This window comes from Sphaeramia orbicularis, chromosome 20 (assembly GCF_902148855.1).
Source record: "Sphaeramia orbicularis chromosome 20, fSphaOr1.1, whole genome shotgun sequence".
NCBI lineage: Eukaryota > Metazoa > Chordata > Actinopteri > Kurtiformes > Apogonidae > Sphaeramia > Sphaeramia orbicularis.
In genome coordinates, this window is record NC_043976.1 from 7,264,537 (window position 1) to 7,283,330 (window position 18,794).

Sequence of the window (18,794 nt, forward strand, 5' to 3'; positions counted from 1 at the left end):
AACCCCTGGTTTACATGATTCAGTCCATTAATGGATTTCTTTTGGTGATGGGTGACTTGAACTTCCTACTATGGAGCCTGATTCCATGTACAGCAATACTCCGATCATTATCCGATTTTCTGTCAGATGTTGTCAGATTATTTAAGTGACCATTTAAAACACAGGTGTCAAACATGCGGCCCGGATGCCAAATCAGGCTCGCCAAAGGGTCCAATCTGGCCCGTAGGATGAATTTGTGAAATGCAAAAATTACACTGAAGATATTAATCAATAGTGTAAAAATCATTTTATTTCAGGTTCTACACATACACATATAAATCAATTAGATCTCAATTGGGTCAGACCAGAAAAATACTGTCACAATAACCTATAAATAATGACAAGTGCAGATTTTATCTTTGTTTTAGTGTAAAAACATAAAATTACATGAAAATGTTTACATTAACAAACTATCCTTTTACAAAAAATGTGAATAACCTGAACAAATATGAACAACGTGAAATGTCTTGAGAAAAGTAAATGCAATTTTATCAATATTATACCTGTTACTAAATGTTTTGTGTATTTGTAATGTAAGTTGTAATGCACATGCGTAAATGATAAACTGAGGCAGAATATTGTTAAAACTGCACTTGCTTTTCTTAAGACATTTCAAGTTGTTCACGTTATTCCGATTTTTAAGGAAACAATGTTGATATAAACATTATCATAATGTAATTTTACTTTTTTCACTGGTGTTACTTTACTGGTCCGGCCCATTTGAGATCATATTGGGGTGAATGTGGCCCCTGAACTAAAAAGAGTTTGACACCCCTGATCTAAACTGTTTTATCAGGTAACAGAGGTTATTGGATTCTGAGAAATCAGATTAACACACCTGGATTTCTTCCAAATACTCCGATGTCTTTCTGCATGTATACAGGTTAATCTGATTTATTTCGTTCTTTTACGTCTGCGCATGTGTAAACACAATGAAAATCACAGTTATGTAGTCAAATACAAGTGGAAGACAACAGGAAGTTTAAGTCTACCATCACTACGTACATATGTACTCTGAAAGAAATCCGATAATGGACTAGATCGGCTATTAAGTGCATGTAAACATGTTAGATCTGATTATTACAATTATCCGATTACTCCCAGTTATCGGACTTTTATGGTCATGCAAACAGGTTCATTGTCTTCTGCTCACGTTCGTCACATTTTCTACACTTTTCGTGTTTTTTTTTTTTCAACACATGCACAGATGTAGAAGAACAAAATAAATCAGATTAACGGGTATACATGTATGATGATATCAGCATAATTGGGGAAAAATCCAGGTGTGTTAATCTGATTTCTCATAATCAGATTACTGTTGTTATGTGATAAAACAGATTGGAATATGCTGTTTACATGATCACTAATTATCTGATAATGCAGAAATCAGATAATGATCAATGTATTAGTGTGAATGTAAATTTGCTCAATGTCTCAATATTCAAAGTCAAAGACTTTTGATGAGGACAAAACACAGAGTGGAATCATCAATTTTCCAAACTGTTCAGTCCTTGTGAAGGTTGTGGGAGTTTCAGTGTGCCTTGGATGTGTCGCCTGTTCATCACAGGGCTGAATATACAGACGGACAACCATTCACACCTATAGATGATTCAGATTGACCAGTGAACCTGTTAAGGTGCATGTCTGTGGCTGGTGGGAGGAGAACCGAGAGAACCCACTCAGACATGGTCAATACTGGTCAGGGCTGGAATTGAACCAAACTACTGTCCAACAGTCTAAATACTTTCAATACAGTTTTCAGGTATTTGTATTCTTCATATTACAATTCATTACATTTGAGCCCCTGTGCATTTTTTGTTTTCGCTCGAAGGAAGACAGCCAGTACAGATATCTTGGTATTTTAACTGATGACTCACTGTCTTTCACCCGTCACATACAGCAACTTTTAAGGAGACTGAAACTAAAATTGGGTTTTTATTTCATGATAAAATCTTGTCTCTCTTTTGAGGCTAAGAAGAGACTTGTTGCTGTCACTTTCATGTCTGTGCTTTATTATGGGGACATTATTTATATGAATGTGTCATCTCAGTGTTTAAATGCCCTTGATATCGTTTATCATGGTGCACTGAGGTTTATTACAGACCTCAAAACTTGGACTCATCATTGTCTTTTATACACTCAAGTTGGATGGACAGATCTTTTTACATGCAGACTGAAGCACTGGTATTCTTTTATCTTTAAATGTATTTAAGGTCTGCTTCCATCATATTTGCTGGTCTACATCTGTTTGAATGACTTAAATACTTACAGTCTCCGGTCCCAGGATCTGTTATCTCTACGAGTTCCAAAAGTCAGGACAGAACTGGGAAAGGAAGCTTTTAAATTTTCTGCTCCTACTGTGAGGAACAACCGACAGAAGGAGATTAAACTAAAGAAATTGGTCTCTTTTAATACATTCAAAGTAATTTTTAAAAAGGATAAATCTGGATGTAGATGTTTTTCTAATTGATTGAATCGAGTTCTGCTTTGACATGCTCATATGGAACATTGTTATACTTTTAGTACCTTTTAAAATAATGGTGATGTTTCATATGTATGTTCTTATCTTGTGTTTTATGTATACTTTTTTACATATATTTTTAGTGTGAATGTATGGCTGTGATTTCTATTTTGTCTAACTTCTGCTGCTGCTGTCTGGACCAGGGCACTCTGGAAAAAGAGATGTTTAAACTCAATGAGCTTTTTTCCTGGTCAAATACTGGTTATAATATAGATATCTTACAAACCTTTTTACATACCTTTACTTGAGCAAATAATGTGTGTACTCTTCCACCTTTTGGATAATGGATTGCATTGTGCTTTACATTTTATTGCTCATTTCATTGCTAGCTGTGTTGGTCAGATACAGCATTGTTCACTTCCTGCTGTTGTTACTTGGCCATCTCTGTATGTCTGCAGACTTTCATATCGGGTGGCCTTTATATACACAGTTTTCTCTCCTCAGGTTGATTCTTTCTTTTGTTGTGTGCACATATGCTCAAATCCAAATCAATATGGCCTTAGCTCTCAAAATATTCAACCCATTTTCAAAGTTAAAACACAATTAGATCAAAAAAGGTTTAAAATACAATATCCTTTTCTGCTGGAAGACTGTTACTTGGGGGACTTTGAGTCCATGTTTAAGGTCAGAGAAAACACAACTCATTAGGCCCGAGCCAAGTAAAGCCAGCGCAGGGCCTATTGAGTCTGCAGTGGGTGCATGCGGATGAAATTGCCAGTGATGCGGTCGCATTTCACCACTCTCACACATATTCACATTCACGGCACTGAGACCTTTCCAACAATGTACATGACATGTGCACAAATCGCATATTTACACCTGCTCAGAATGAATGGGAGTCAATGGGACACGCCCACTCGGGGTCAGTCATGTGTGTGTAAGTGCACGACACCTGACCCCACAGACATGTGGGGTAGCTCGAGAGCTTTCAAATAAGGCCAAATACGTGGTTGCCACGGAAACGGCTATATTGTTCTTGCTGAGATTTTTTTTTTTTTTTTCCTTTCTCCTGCGCTTTGAGCTCAATTTTGACCCCCTGAACATTTACGAAAACTCACCAAAGTTTCCCCAAAATTCAGAAATGTGCAAAATTAAATTTACATATAGGTTTCGTAGATGTCAGTAAAGAAATGTTGCAGCAGCGCCCCCTTGAAAAGTGGAAATGCGTTACGTCAATGGGAGCACGTCCAATGTAAAGTTTGTTGTAGAGCCACGAAAATCGGTACACAGATTCATCATGAGGAGACAAACAAAAATATTATTGTGGCCACGCCCCTAAACCAACCAGAAGTCAGCCATATTGGATTGGAATTTCCAAAATGCTGAGTCAGCGTTTTCGCTGACGTCGTATTTTAACTATCTCTTCCTTGTGTGTTTGGCTGAATGAGCTCAAAATTGGTGTACAGTATCTAGAGAAGTGGGGCATCAAAAGTCAGCCGAATTTTTGGGATCAGTTTTACCGTCCTTGTGCAAGGGGGTCGCAAAATTTGCTAAGTTTTTTCAGAAATTTGCCTTTACAAATCTTGCTTCACTTTGGTCATACAATCACCAATCTGGCTCAAATTTGAATCAGACGTCTATCTCCCAGGCCTACACCTATCTGTTAAAAGAAACTGAAATTTCGCACTACAGCACCCCCTATAATGTTTTTAAAATTTTTTTATTAAAACTGCTTCAGTTCGGACATACGAACACTGATTTGGCTCAAATTTAACTCAGACGTCCATCTCCCAGACCTACACCCATTCATCAGAAAAATTTGAAATTTGGCACTATAGCGCCCCCTACAATTTTACCTTTACAAAAATGACTTCACGTCAGACAAACGAACACCAATTTGGCTCAAATTTGAAACAGTTGTCAATCTCCCAGGCCTACACCCATTTATCAAAAGAAATTGCCATTTTGCTCAATAGTGCCCCCTACAAATTTACCTTTCACCAAAATTGCATCAATTCGGACATACGAACACCGATTTGGCTCAAATTTGACTCAGTGGTACATCTCGCAGGCCTACACCCATTCAATGGAAGAAATTTAATTTTAGCTGCATAGCGCCCCCTACAGATTTACTTATACAAAAATTTCCTTAGTTCGGACATACGAACAATGATTTGCCTCAAATTTGAATCAGTTGTCAATCTCCCAGGCCTACATCCATTCATCAGAAGACATTGAAATTTGGTGCTAGAGCGCCACCTGCTGAACGATGGACATACTTGTACTGGATGTGCCCATGGCGAGGGCCTTCAGATGCCGCTTGCGGCTTTAATTGTCAATGTGACTGCTTAAACACTGTTTAGAAATTGCCTCTGTATATGCATCACAAGTAGATTTTTATCCCTGAACTAGAGTTGCATTTACTGTATCAACTGGCCTTTGTAATGTGTGACAGTTTTATTTGTCTAATTGCACTGTTTGTGTTCTGTGTCTTGGCCAGGTTACCCTTTAGAAAGACATTTAAATCTCAATGAGACTGCGACTCAGTCAAAAAAATAAAACATGTATATATTGTTCATTTATAATAGCAATGGCTTTAGAATGAATGAAAATGATTTGTCAACTTTGGGGAAGCAGACCCGCATACTTTATGTAATAACACTCTGGTGGCCACATATTATATTCCTCTGTATTTGTTTTGCTGTGTCTGCTCCGGGTGGCAACACAACAGGTGAATTACTGTGCAGTTCCATCACTGGTGGCAGGGTATGGATAGGCATTTTTAGTAGAAAGGAGTGCTCTCTCATTTTTGACAGTTGCCACTGCTTGTTGCACATTGAAGCATGACATTTGACTCAGTTATTACAGCAAAAAGGGAACAGGAAACAATCTCCACTTCACAAAGCTGGGAGATGAGGACTTGCATCTGTAAGCACAAACAGTGCTGCACATGGGGAGATAAATGCCGGCAATAAATAAAATCCCCTGGCTAGCTGTGAGAATTTTGCTGTGTATATATATGTGTGTCCCTTTGTTGTTTCTGTGTGGAAATGACAATACTACATATGTATGTAAATGCACGTGGGTTGTCCTGTAACACACCAACACTGTCCGGTCTTGTTGTTTTCTTGTTAGCAGGCAGGTAATTGCATCTGGGGTCATGAATAATGCGATGGGAGCGTGATGACTGGTCTCACTATTTTCTTTGGTTTTTACCCAAATCCAACACCTCCATCTCCATCCATCAACATTTTACATTTTTTTGTTATTTATATTCATGTGATTTCATTCATATTATGAATTTTCACTAAACCATGCCACCTCTTCACATCATCCCCATGTGATGACACAGCTCTGCATGAATTAACCCCCGCAATCCCACATGGGGTAGCCATCTGTCTGGCTCTCTCATCATATATTGAAATACTATTATGAATTTACTTACCACTGATTAAACAATCAAGCTATGGAACTACACAGCATAAAGTTTGGTTTTTTTTTTTTCTTAAAGTTATTGATTAGAACTTCCTCGTGGGACTTGAGGTTTTGAGATGAACTCTGAATCATACTGAACGTACATCTCCACTTGTATCATGGTTCCGGTTTACAGAATATTTCATAAGCTGAAGGCCATGGATTTTATTGTACAACATGACAAAGAACTAAATACCTCGGCTAAGAAAATATTGAGGATGGTGAGGGTTTTAACAGAGAGAAAGTGATATACATAGACTAACTTATTAATGATGTGTCCACAGTTTGCTAACAGTTAAAGCTGCCTTTTTTCCCTAAAGGAACATTTATGAACGGTCTGAAAATGCTTATTGATAAACTAGATAGAGATATGGAAAAAGACAAAGGGAATCATATGCAGAGTCCCACCCTGTGTTGCTGCCATTTAACCTTTTCTTCTGCCTGTCAACTCCGTATTTATTGAGAGCTCCTTCCATTGCTACTGAAAGCATGTCAAAAAGCTTCCTAACTGTGGTAATTAAAGCACAACACAAACATGCTGGGAGGGTAAATTAATTCCTCTGGGGCGCATAGAGTATGCCCCGGCATACAATAACACATCTAAACAAAAGGAAAAGAGCAGGGATTTTCAGTGATGACATTAAACATCACCAAGCAAATGTCAACCAGACAAACAACCTCTCCCACCTATTTTAATCTGTATGGTTAGATCTCTGGGTAGTGTGTGTGAGTGTGTGTGTGTGGGGGTAGGGTGGATGACTATATATGCGTGTCACTCATGATGCGATTTAAAACATCATCACTTTGTCATTGATGGAATTACATGAATGACAGCAAGTGAACACTCCACTACTGTGTGTTTGTGTCCTAAAAACTATAGTATGCAGTATATATTATATACACGTACACACTCACTTATTCATTCAGAGCGTGTGACAGAATAGGCAATTACCTACCATGCTTTTTCGGCATGTTTTATTTGCAATAACTGTCACCAACAGAGCCTTGGCCTCCTTATCGGATTTTTATGAACATACTTGTAAGGATTATTGAGATTTGTGAAAGCACTGCTGGGAAATGTGACGGTATGTAAGAGAATGCAAAAAAAAAAGAAAAGAGAAAAGGGTGAGAAAATACTAATCTGCTAAGGAAAGTGATGAAATATTAACTTCCATTCTCTCACAGCACGTACAAGTTGGTCAAGGGAGTGTAAAAGATGAAAACACAGACATTATTATCAATGTTTCTGTGATGGGTTTTTTTCTCATAACCGTGTGATGCCTGAGGAGTAAAGACAGCATGGTCATCAAAGTTTTAAACGACACTGCTCCTGAGTTAATAGGCCAGTGGCAGACACGTAATTTTCAACATGCCACCCCCACCCCACCTCTGTATCATTCATCTGCTGTCAGGAATGAAGAGAAGCATGAATCAGTTTGTTGCATCCCTCTGGTTTCAGATTTAAGTGTCAGTCGAAGTGATTAAACATGTTGAATAGGCTGAAGGTCACAGTTTGATGTCTGTGCAGGTAGCAGCCAGTAAAAGCATAGACAGGAATTCCATGTAGTTATACAAGATCACATACTTTTAACATCAATCACAGTTGTTTCTATACAATATCAGTGCTTTCAAAACACTTAATACTTTCTCCATATCTGCAGACTGTGCTGTTTGCACTGCTTCAATACAAAAGCATTCAACCAGCGCTACTTCAGAATTCATAAATACAGCAATTTTTGCAGGCATTGTGATACTGTTCAAAACTTTAAGATGTGAAATAAGTTGAGGACACTGCAGATGGGAAAATACAGCATTTTGACAGACAAATGACAGTATATGCTTGAAATAAGACATCAGACAGGTCATTCTGATATTAGGGTAACATTTTGCTCAGTGCAGTTCCTTTTGTTTACAGCCTTGTTGCTTATATTCACACTGGAGTGGGAATGCAGAGCATATTGGAAAAACATTGATGTGGTTGTCAATATCATGGGTATCATGGGCTCTTCATAGAAGAAAGTCTACTCTAGAGTCATTCATCCTAAATGTGACCTGACCATCCTTGCATGCTCTGCAAGAGACTTCCAATCTTCTGCTCAAAATGCAGGTCACTCTGCTAGGGATGGTTGTGGCTAAAAAATTTATTCTCCTAACCTGGAAGTCTACCACTCCACCCACCTTTGGTCATTGGCTCAGCGAGATGTTATCAGTTATTCAAATAGAAGACTGCGCATGCACAAACCCAACAAACAGAACAGATTTGAGAGAATTTGGGGACCCTTCCTATGATGCCTGACTCAATTTTTCACATGGTACTTGCTTTGCTTTCACTACTGCAACTATGTTATTTCAGTAAGTCTATTTATGTAGTTTACAACTGTGTGGCGGCCTGTATGTTTGACTGTTTCTTTGTTGTGGCATGTTTGTACAGTTCTGTAAAGCTAAAAACTGTAAATAAAGTATTAAAAAAATAATTAAGAGAAAGCAAACCAAAACTACAAATGCAGGGAGGCACCACACTCAATATCCAGTGTATCTATAGTATTGTGACTGATAAAGCAACAGATCAAGCTACTGTTTGTGTTACTATTTGTGGATGACTGTTAAGGTAGACCGAAAAACTTATACTAAAGATTTGTCCATCCACAAGTAAAATATCAGTGTATATCCACTAACTGTTGATAACAGGATAGATCAGCATTAAGGCTATACCAGATTTATAATGCTAGTTTCATGTGTTGATGTTTCACATAACACACACAAAGTCAAAAGTGTCTGCAAATTTAGTATTGTATTATAGGATTCTGCCAAAAATGTAAGCACAGAGCTTTCATGAAACAGAGTAAAATCATCAGATTTGCTGTATTTGTTTGGTATAATGTGTCACTGGCTGGTGTCATACAGCATTACGTAAAATATGTATTGTCTGGGCTTTGTAGTTCACTGTTCATTGTGTGACAATAAATCGATAGCTAAGACAGCACGAATCACTCAAATATACTCTTTTGGTAGTTGAAGTGCATTTACACTTGTTTGTGAAGAAAACTATGATAAGTGCGAAAAAAAAAAAAGGTAATAAAAAAAATGTTGAAAAAGCTGAAGTTTAGTCCGGGGTGCAGTGCATTTATAACTGAAGAAGCAGCACTTTACAACAGTAAAATGTGTCTCATGAGGCCATTATTCTACAGGTTGAGCAGCTCCTATGGCGGGGTTAACAGCCCAGGTGCCAGGCTGAGTATTATGGGTAGAAAGGAGGTTGGCACTGGGGGTCTCTGGTCTGCCAAGGTGTTGTGATGCCCGAGCCTGCTGTCAGAGCAGCTGAGTGCAGCCTGGACGAGGGCAGTAGCCTCACCATCTGTTGTGTGACAGCCAAAGTCACCCTGTATATAGACTGTGTCTGAATGGACTATGTGTGCGTCTGAGTGTTTCAATGCAGGAAATGCGTGCCAGTATGTGTTCTATGTCTGCTTCTGGACATCACTTGCTTTATACAGTGAATGCGATGAGTATATGTACAAATGTATATGAATGAGCAGCACACGGCTGCACTGACATCTTTTCACAAACCCAAAAGAATTAAACATACTAGTCAAAGGAAGCTGAGGGATTTTAAGTACATTAGTGGAATATTTCATGCACTTGTTTATGTATTTCAGTTAATTATTTGTTGATAAATATATAAATGTTCAAGTGTAACAGTAAATACAGATATTTCTTTGTTCTAAATAAGGGCTGTCACACTCATTTTAGTTCAGGGGCCACATTCAGCCCAATTTGATCTCAAGCGGGCCAAACTATTAAAAAAATGGCATAATAACCTATAAATAATGGCAAATCCAAGTTTTACTCTTTGTTTTAGAGCAATGAAAAACCTTAAATGATGAAAACATTTACACTGACAAACTATCCTTTCACAAAAAGATGTAAATAACCAGAAAAAAAAAAGAATTTTCAGTGCAATTTTAACAATATTATGACTCAACTTATGATGTGTACATATGCATTACAATGTTACACAAATGTTTGGTAACAGGCGTAATACTGCTAATATTTCGAAGTTTGGAATTTGGAACTAAAATAAGAATAATTTCTACAATATTATGTGTCAGCTTATTATTACAACTTATGGATTGGATCTACAAATACACAAAACATTTAGTAACAGCCAGAATATTGTTAAAACTGCACTTCATTTTCAGGTTGTTCAAATTTTATTTTTAAAGAGTTATTATGCTAATATTTTACTTGAGATCACATTGGTCTGAATGTGGCCCCTGAACTAAAATCATGCCACGGGCCAGATTGGAATCTTTGCATGGCCGGTTTTGGCCCACGGGCAGCATGTTTGACACCTGTGTTCTAAAGGGATAAAAAAAGAAATCCTGGCACTAACCACTTCTCTGGGAAGCAGGGAGTCTTCTTGACGAATCACTAACAGGTTCACGATCCCACCCATGGGCGTAGCTCGAAGCAGAGCAACCACCTCTTCTTGGCTCTTACCATTTAGATCCACTCCACTGACCTGCAAACACACATAGGCATATGCAAGTAGTCATACGCTAATGAAGTCTTGATAAATGAGTAGGTAGACATATATATGTGACATATAGTATGTACGCACATACACACAAAACAAAGACCAAATATGCTTATGTAATTACATGGGAGTCTATGGCCTTCATGTAACCTTTATGCAGATTACCCTCTGAGCCAGTTAGAGCTGGAATTAAGCATCAGTTATTTCCCCCTAAAGCAAGCACTAGCTGATTTTCATGTCAGTGTGATTGATGCATAATCAAAATATTATTCTGCTTAACTACTTTTCCTCAATTCAATGCTACATTTAAATTGTTATAGCCATAAGGAACGTTATGCGTTAGACTCATTTCAACAAAAGCGCTGTAAGATTGAAATCTGGAACAAAGCCATATCAACAAAAGAATAATTAGTCTCTGGAATAACATCCAATTTCAGTGAAGACATAATGGTTAGAGGTTGTTAAGAGGCATTACTCTACCTCGAGCAAGCGATCTCCAGCTTTTAATCGGCCATCTTGGATCGCAGCTCCTCGAGGAAGGATGTTCTTTACATAAATCGGAGCGCTGCCGCCAATCGGGACGTCTCGAGATGTGATGCTGAAGCCGAGACCCTCTGGACCTGAGAAAATTAAACAAAAGGGGACTATTAAATGTAATACTAGAAATGTAATATGATATCTTGCTAATCAGTGTTAATTAGTTCTTATGTGTCCCCTTTCTACAAAGAGGTCAGAGTTCAGAGGTTGGAGTACTTCATTTGTCAGAGGAGGTCCTTGGTCCGACACTAAAGCTGCAAAGACAAGTAATTTTTTTACACCCTGCTACCAAAGACATAACAGTGCTTTTGCTGTTCATTTTTCCATTAATGTGGATGGTTTATGATTCAGAGAAGAGCGAGATTAATAAAATGAGTTAAATCTCCACGAGTTAATGAATATCAGCAACAACATTTTGTATCATGTATTTCACAACAATGCGACTGACAGTATTTTTCTGTAGTATAGAAATGGATGAAATATGCAGTGTATAATTACACAATGTACAGGGTGTCCCAAAAAATGTACACACTTTAAATAATTGTAAAGTAGGTGTTTATTAAAATTCATTTAATTTTCAAAACATAAAAGTATTTACAAACATCATTTTATTGTTTTGTCACCACCTGTTCACAAACTGACGTCCGTTATGGTCCAGACTCTGCTGACAATGCGAAGCAATGGAATTGCACACATCACGAAACAATTCCCTTGGTATTTGCGTGCATTCACGTTTCAATGGCTGCTCTCAATTCAGTGACTGTTGCAGGTCTCATAGTATAGCCTTTGTCTTTTAGGTATCCCCATATAAAAAAAGGTCTAGTGGTTTGAGGTCTGGTGAACGTGGAGGGTATTCAACGAAACCACTCTGTCCAATCCACCTGTTTGGCAAGTTCACCTGACCACACATGACTAGACTTTTTTTATGGGGATACCTAAAAGACAAAGTCTACGCTATGAGACCTGCGACAGTCACTGAATTGAGACAAGCCACTGAACATGAATGCACGCAAATACCAAGGGAATTGTTTGTGATGTGTGCCATTCCATTGCTTCGAGTTGTCAGCAGAGTCTGGATCAGAACGGACGTCAGTTTGAGGACAGGCGGTGACAAAACAGTAAAATGATGTTTGTAAATTATATTATATTTTGAAAATTAAATGAATTTTAATAAACACCTACTTTACAATTATTTAAAGTGTGTATAAATTTTTTGGGACACCCTGTATATAATGTATAGCAAATTATATGATTATGGAAAATGTATTATAATATACAATGTATAATACAGCGTAATATATACTATGGGAGTAATGGAGAGCTTTAAGAATAATTATTTTTGATAGGTGTAATATTTTTTTTTAATGACATGTGGTAAAGGGGTGGGAGTATATATGTTGCAATTCATCCCGCTCCTTTTCAAATATGTTCTTTTTTCTCTGTTTTTCTTTGTTGTTTTTCATTTTAAATGTTGATATTCGTAATAAAAAAAAAATAAACAAAGTAAATGTTTTTGATAATGAAAGTTCAACTTACAAATCAATCTCTGAAAGATCATCTTTTCATTATTATTACACACTGCTCTAATATGAGTAACCACTAAAGAGGGATCAAATGATGTTTCATATTCTGACCTCCTATAGTTCATGCAAACATACTTCCCTCCATCCTGACATTTTGCCGTGGTTTGCCACAAGGGTGTGTCTCACTCATGCTTTTAAGCACACATAATGAAATTTGTCCCAGACTCCAAAAATAGTGTCAATGCTATAAACCAAAATTGAGTGTTTATGATGAGAGCATGTGGAGTGGATAGCCACGCTTGCAAATTATGGTTGGATTAAAGATCAGTTAGAGCCCAGAATAAACAGAAAAAAGATGAACAGTTATGGATTGCAGAATGCATTAACATGCAGCTCAATAGACTTTTTTAAAATGAGAAGCACTATTCTTATATCACCCAAAAAAAAAATTCAAAACTATCTTGCACATGTATTAAAGCTATACCGTATGATGTGGCATTTTTACACTTTTCTTTTGTCATCTTAAAATGCTCCTAATAAGTGTGTGTCAAACTAAAATGTAAAAGAAATCCACCAGGTATTGAAACTCAAAAATGTTTAATTCTCATATATTTCTAATAAAAGTCTGACCAATCATTTTAGTCTGTCCGAATGAAATAATTGGCCGAGCCTGACTGAACCTCCTGTCAATCATCCATTACGGCCGACCAGCATCCGATCCATTATCGCCGTCTCACATCCGATACGTGTACCTCTGAATCTGATGCTGCTTCTCCTGTCACTGACCACAGCCTACTGTCTAGGATATGTTTGGATAGAACTGACATGCACATGTGGAAGGGATTAAATGGATTTATGAACAGAAACGACAACTGAGGGGCACCAACAGGAGTCTGATGAATGAAGGATGGAGATAAAAGTCCGGAAGTCAGCTGTACTGGACTGAACAGGTCTGCATAAAGCTCAGCTTTTATGACGGTGGGACTCATACAGGTACATGTACATGGTGTCACACAATGTAGGATGATAATTGTATGGACTATGAAACTTCAAATGTCCACGGAAAATTCGCGGAGGCCGCGCATTCACAGTGCGCGCGCCCATCCCCTGGGCACTGCAGTGAAGACCCTGACCCAGTACTGCACAGACCAGGTCTACTGATGGAACAGGAGCCGCGGGCCCGCGGCAGGTGGATGATGCATCTGATTACTGAGGGAGGGGTCCGCGGACACGCCAAAACGGACCGGACCTCCACCTCTGCTTCCTCCTCCGTTTCCATCGCGCATCAGGAGAGAGGAGGAGGAGCCTCAGAGCTCAAGCAGCAGGAAGGGGGCGGGGCTTTGGAGGGAGGCGGGTTGTTCATGTTCAAACTTTTACTAAGTGCTGTGAGAAATGCCACATCGGTAGGTATAGCTTTAAATACCATACACTTTTATGAGAGCTTCTCCAACTTTTTGGTACAAGTAGAAGTCAGGAAGTGATTCTAATCAATGCAAACTACATGTAAAGGCAATGAGCTACATGACATACATGGTTTGGATTTAGCAAAGTGAAGTTTGAGTTAAAAAAGCATCCTCAAACAGAAACAGCTAGTGTTTTGAATTGCAGTGATGGAAGGTAAAATTCAACATCTAACAAAACATTTGAGGCACTAACTGTGCAAAGTAATTTGCCTTAGGTTTTAGGGCTGACCTTTAAGGTTCATCAAATGAATATAAATCGCTGGTCTGAAGGAAGAAGGCAAATACAATAACGGATAAATAAGAAGATCTCAGGCCTGACCTTTTCAGCTGACCAGATCTGAATTTGTCAAATAAGAACAAGAAATGGTTTCAAATGTCAGCTGTGGCATGAGGTAAAGTTTAAAAAATTGCATTTGTCACATAATTTTTTAACAGAATATTTAAGGATTCAATAACACTGCTGCTACAAAATGGTATTAGATGAGTCATTAAGAGCGTTTACCAAGATAGATTCCACCATGCATAATCTAGCCATCGGCACTTTTAGCACTCAAGCGGGAATGTCGCATTATATGGTTTCAGTGGGGGCTTTTCTGATGATAACAACAGTGATTAGTATTCATGTCAAAGTAGCTGCTCATTTCACAGTGCTGTCAGCACCTCTGATGGTTCATCATGACCTACTTTTTCCAGTTTGTCTCTCCAGTAGTCTGTCGAACTGTCTGTTGCTTCGTTGACAGCGATTGTGTTGATGAACAAGAAGCGCAAAAGCGGGTAGAGGAGAGGGGTGATGAGGAGGTTGCTGAGAAAGTCAAAAAGTTGAGTTGTTGAGGGTTCTGTGATCTCCCCATCAATGTAGCACAATAACTAAGCAGACAGAAATAGCTGCTGTTGGTGAACATTAAACCTGCAGAGTTTGTCTTCTTGAATTCTAAACTTTTGACACAAGGTATATCAGTACCCTCTACTATCTAAAATTGTCAACCTGTAGATTTCTGCTGTATTCAAAGCCAGATCAGCTTAAGTATCAGTGCCTTTTTTCTGACAATAGGTGTTGTTGTAGGAATAAGTTTATTAATGAGACCCAGTGGTGTAAATAGCTAAGGTATCAGCCTCCGGGGCTGGGAATTGTGGGTTCAAGTCCTGTCTGGGGCATGTGCATCAATAAGTTAAATGTTACTAGTGACATTCACTGTCAATGTGTAAGTTAAGGACATTTCAGACCCTGCATAACAAAGCAAACTTAAACCTAGTGTATGTATGTACACTGGTATGTCTTCACCCATTAAAACATATTTTATTAGTACATTTTGAATGTTATTTTTGATCATGTGTGTTCCAGGTTCCATTCATGTGCTGCTGAAATCAGTTCTTATAATTCATGGTGCCAGTCAGTCAGGTAGATCCTGGCCGTATAACGTGTGCCAGTACCCAACACTAATCCTCATTATAGTCATTTCTCAATACTCATTCTTGTCTGTTCTTTTATTCTCCCGATCTCGTGAAATGTCGTCAATTGAGGCCTAAGTACTGTTCCATTCAAAAGTTTGCACTAGCCAAAATCGGATTGGAATATCTGGACATTGTTCTTGTCTCCCCCTTAAACCAAAGATGCACTGATTGGTGACTCGTGGATTTGGCTCCAAAAATCCTAAAATGCATTTTGTGCTATTGTCAATTTACTCTGGAAGACAACTTGCAATTGTACGTTTTTTCTTTAAGTGAATACTTCTCGGTTATTGTTGTCGTCTTATAGAAATCAGTATACATTTTGAAATAGATAAATGATCATGAATGGGCAATCTTCCAAAAAAAGAAACAACTAAGTAATTATAAAAATCCCTTGACAGTTCAACCTTCAAAGCCCATCGTTAGTGTCAAAGCAAACCTTTTAACTTTTGTAATGATCAAGCTAACCTCTCACAAACGACATCAGGGGGCTGATGGAGGAAATACAACAGAGCCAAGGAGGAAAGTTCACAAACATGCAACCATCCCAATGAAACAGAGACTTGTGTTCTTAGGAAGTCCATTCTCTTGGGCCCTTCTTACCAAGACCGAACTTGCAGAGTTTACAAGTCTGAACTCAGTTTGATATTGAGATACACCTTTTGTGTTGGTGCCACTGTTAAACTCCTCTTTGTCCCAGCATGCACCTTGTCCAGTGACACCCTCCACTCCACTTTTTCCCCAGGTGTCCATTTACCTCTCCCCTGGCCGGCACAAAGCCTAATGAGACGAATCAAACTTCTGCACATTGAAAGATCCCACCATTAACGGTCTCCAATCAGGTAATTAGGAGAAATGCTTCTCTAATAAGCTCGCAGTAATTAACCACTGATGTCTATATTTTGGGTAATAGAAGACCAGGATAAAAGTAATTGTATCCCTTTCTGGATTAGTTGAAATCCTGGCTCCAATAAACCAATTAAACAGCAAACATGAGGAGACGCTGAGGCACATTACAATGACTTAATGGAGTGCATATGTCCTTTTCGACTGCACTATTTGATTAAGGCACTCTTGTTAATTTGCCATGCAAGATCTGCTCCTGCCGCTCGGAACTCAGAGCCACTTAGTCGGACTCCCAACAATTACAAGCAGTCAACAACAAACCTGCTGAAGCCTGTCTTAAAGTACATTAGCGGAGATAAAGTCTGATAATAATCAAATGGAACTGTCAAAATGGATTTCCGAGGCACATTTCTTCAGTGTGTTGGATTTTAGTGCTCAGTTGAATTTGTAACCCAACATCCTTTGGACAGCAATTTATCTCCATTCACAAATGGCTGGAAGTTTACAAGCTGAAAGCATCGATTCTGCTAAGCCCCATTTAAATCATGAACAATAATCTCCAAAGACATTTCTGTCACTCGGATAAGAGCATAGTTTTAGAATTATGACTTGTGGGAATTAGACTGTGAAGCAATGTGGCAAGTGAAAATAAACTAAACTACTGGCACTGGTCTGTTACTGGAGCTCTACCAGCATCTCCCTGGCATGGTTACGCTAAAATGAGAGACTTGCGCAAAGAAAAAAGAAAAAAAAAAAAAGAGTTGAACTCCATCACATAATAAACAAATAAATAGAACTTGTGCATCACCCCACACTATGAAAGAACTCTGCTGGCTTTGCTTGGGGACCTTCATCAAATATATTAGAGGAGCTTGTGACTGCATGTCCCTAGAGAGTGTTGCATTTAGCCTGTGCCGCTGCCCTCACTTGCTGTACTATTCCCCGAAGCTTACTGCTAAGGCCCTGGTGCCAGTTTTCAACTAAACATCTGCTGCCTCCAATAGAAAAAAAAAGGAGCAAAGAGAGTCAGAAAGCACAGCCAAGTCTCCGCAGCACTGGTTCATTTCACAAGCAACTGCTCATTATTTCAAATAAAGATAGTAAGGTGATGAACATGAGATGGAGCCTGGCAGTTCAGCCAGCACAATGGTTGGCTAAAATGTATAACTGCTCTGGTATCAAAAGGTCCATCCAAGTCTACAAACAATCCGACCTCAGCTGGAAGCAGACTGATTGCTGAATCTGAACATTTCAACCACAAGGAGCATGGTGATGTAGCCCGACTGCATCAAACCACAAACCCTGTTTTCAAGACGGACCTCATCTGTGCTTGCTTTTAGCCGACGCTGTTAAATAAAGCCCCAAGGTGAAAAGTGATTTTTATACATTTCTTGAAAGACAGACTTCAATGTCCCTAAATCTATTGTTTACTCTGTAGGAAATGAGTGAACAGAAATAATGAGGAGGCCCTTTGTTTCCCATTTCTTTATGAGGAGTAAGGGGTTTGTTTCAATGGCTCAAAGGTCACAGGGATATTTTTTTTTTTTTACAAATGACAATATTAAAATGTGCAACAAAGATTTTTTTTTTCACTGAAAGATAAATATCAAAAACACATGCATTTAAAATTCTAATACATGACATGACTTGAAATGGATATAGAAAGAAAAATCACCTCATTTCTCAGTAGAACTGGACCTTACATAAACAGGGGTTTTGTAAATCATATCTGATGTAACATGACCGTTCATCAAATGTTTTTCAGCTAAATACCAAAACTCATTAAAAACTTACTCATAACCAGTCAAATAGTCGATATTCACTCATTAAACTGAAAATAAAAGACTAAAAAAAGAAATAAAATATTTTAAAATGATAATTATTATATCTGTATCTTGTGTTTGGTTCAGTATGTCCTTGATGGTCAATCCTAGAATTTATGCTTCTGTCTTAATGCATTGTTAAATCTCTGTATTGGAGAGACTCCATGCTAAAAAAAAAAAAAAGTAATCTTTGAATCTGTAATATTTTCCACTGAGCTTGTTCTCCACAGATAAGAGGAAACTGATGTAATCTGTCAATGAGAATGTTGGAAGAATATGCATGTAAAAAGATGTTCTCATATTCCCAGTCTTGCAGGGAACATTATATCACCATCAGTACTTATGCAGTTACTCTTAATTGCTGCCATCTGCTGAGGTCTGCTGACATTATTCTCATGAAGATGTCTATTAATATGTCAGCTTGTTCTTACCTTTTTTTAGCTGGATGTTGAACCTGCGGCCTTTGTTCTTCAGGAAGAGGTTGGTGGATGGATTTGCACTAACCCTGCGCTGCAGGGTTGGGGAGGGGGCCGATGATGACCTGGAGACTAAGTTATGTGGTAATGTGGCGTAGCGTCTGCCCGGCTCTGGGGTACTCCCTGCCAGAGGGCCCTGGAAGCTACTGAAAAAGGATCTAAATTA

At 38.4% G+C, this 18,794-nt stretch overlaps 1 protein-coding gene across 2 annotated transcripts in view; it reads right to left on the reverse strand.

Moving 5' to 3' along the window:
* The window catches only part of pard3aa (par-3 family cell polarity regulator alpha, a), a 426,578-nt gene that overhangs the window by 208,579 nt on the left and 199,205 nt on the right, over positions 1-18,794 (reverse strand). Inside the window, exons 10-12 of one of the 2 annotated variants that reach the window (XM_030123467.1) lie at positions 18,584-18,771; positions 10,992-11,131; positions 10,368-10,496 (exon numbers count right to left, since the gene is read on the reverse strand). In XM_030123467.1, coding sequence (XP_029979327.1) covers positions 10,368-10,496; positions 10,992-11,131; positions 18,584-18,771 — 457 coding nt within the window. Of the gene's footprint in view, positions 1-10,367; positions 10,497-10,991; positions 11,132-18,583; positions 18,775-18,794 lie in introns of both variants that reach the window. The other variant, XM_030123466.1, reaches the window with a different exon arrangement.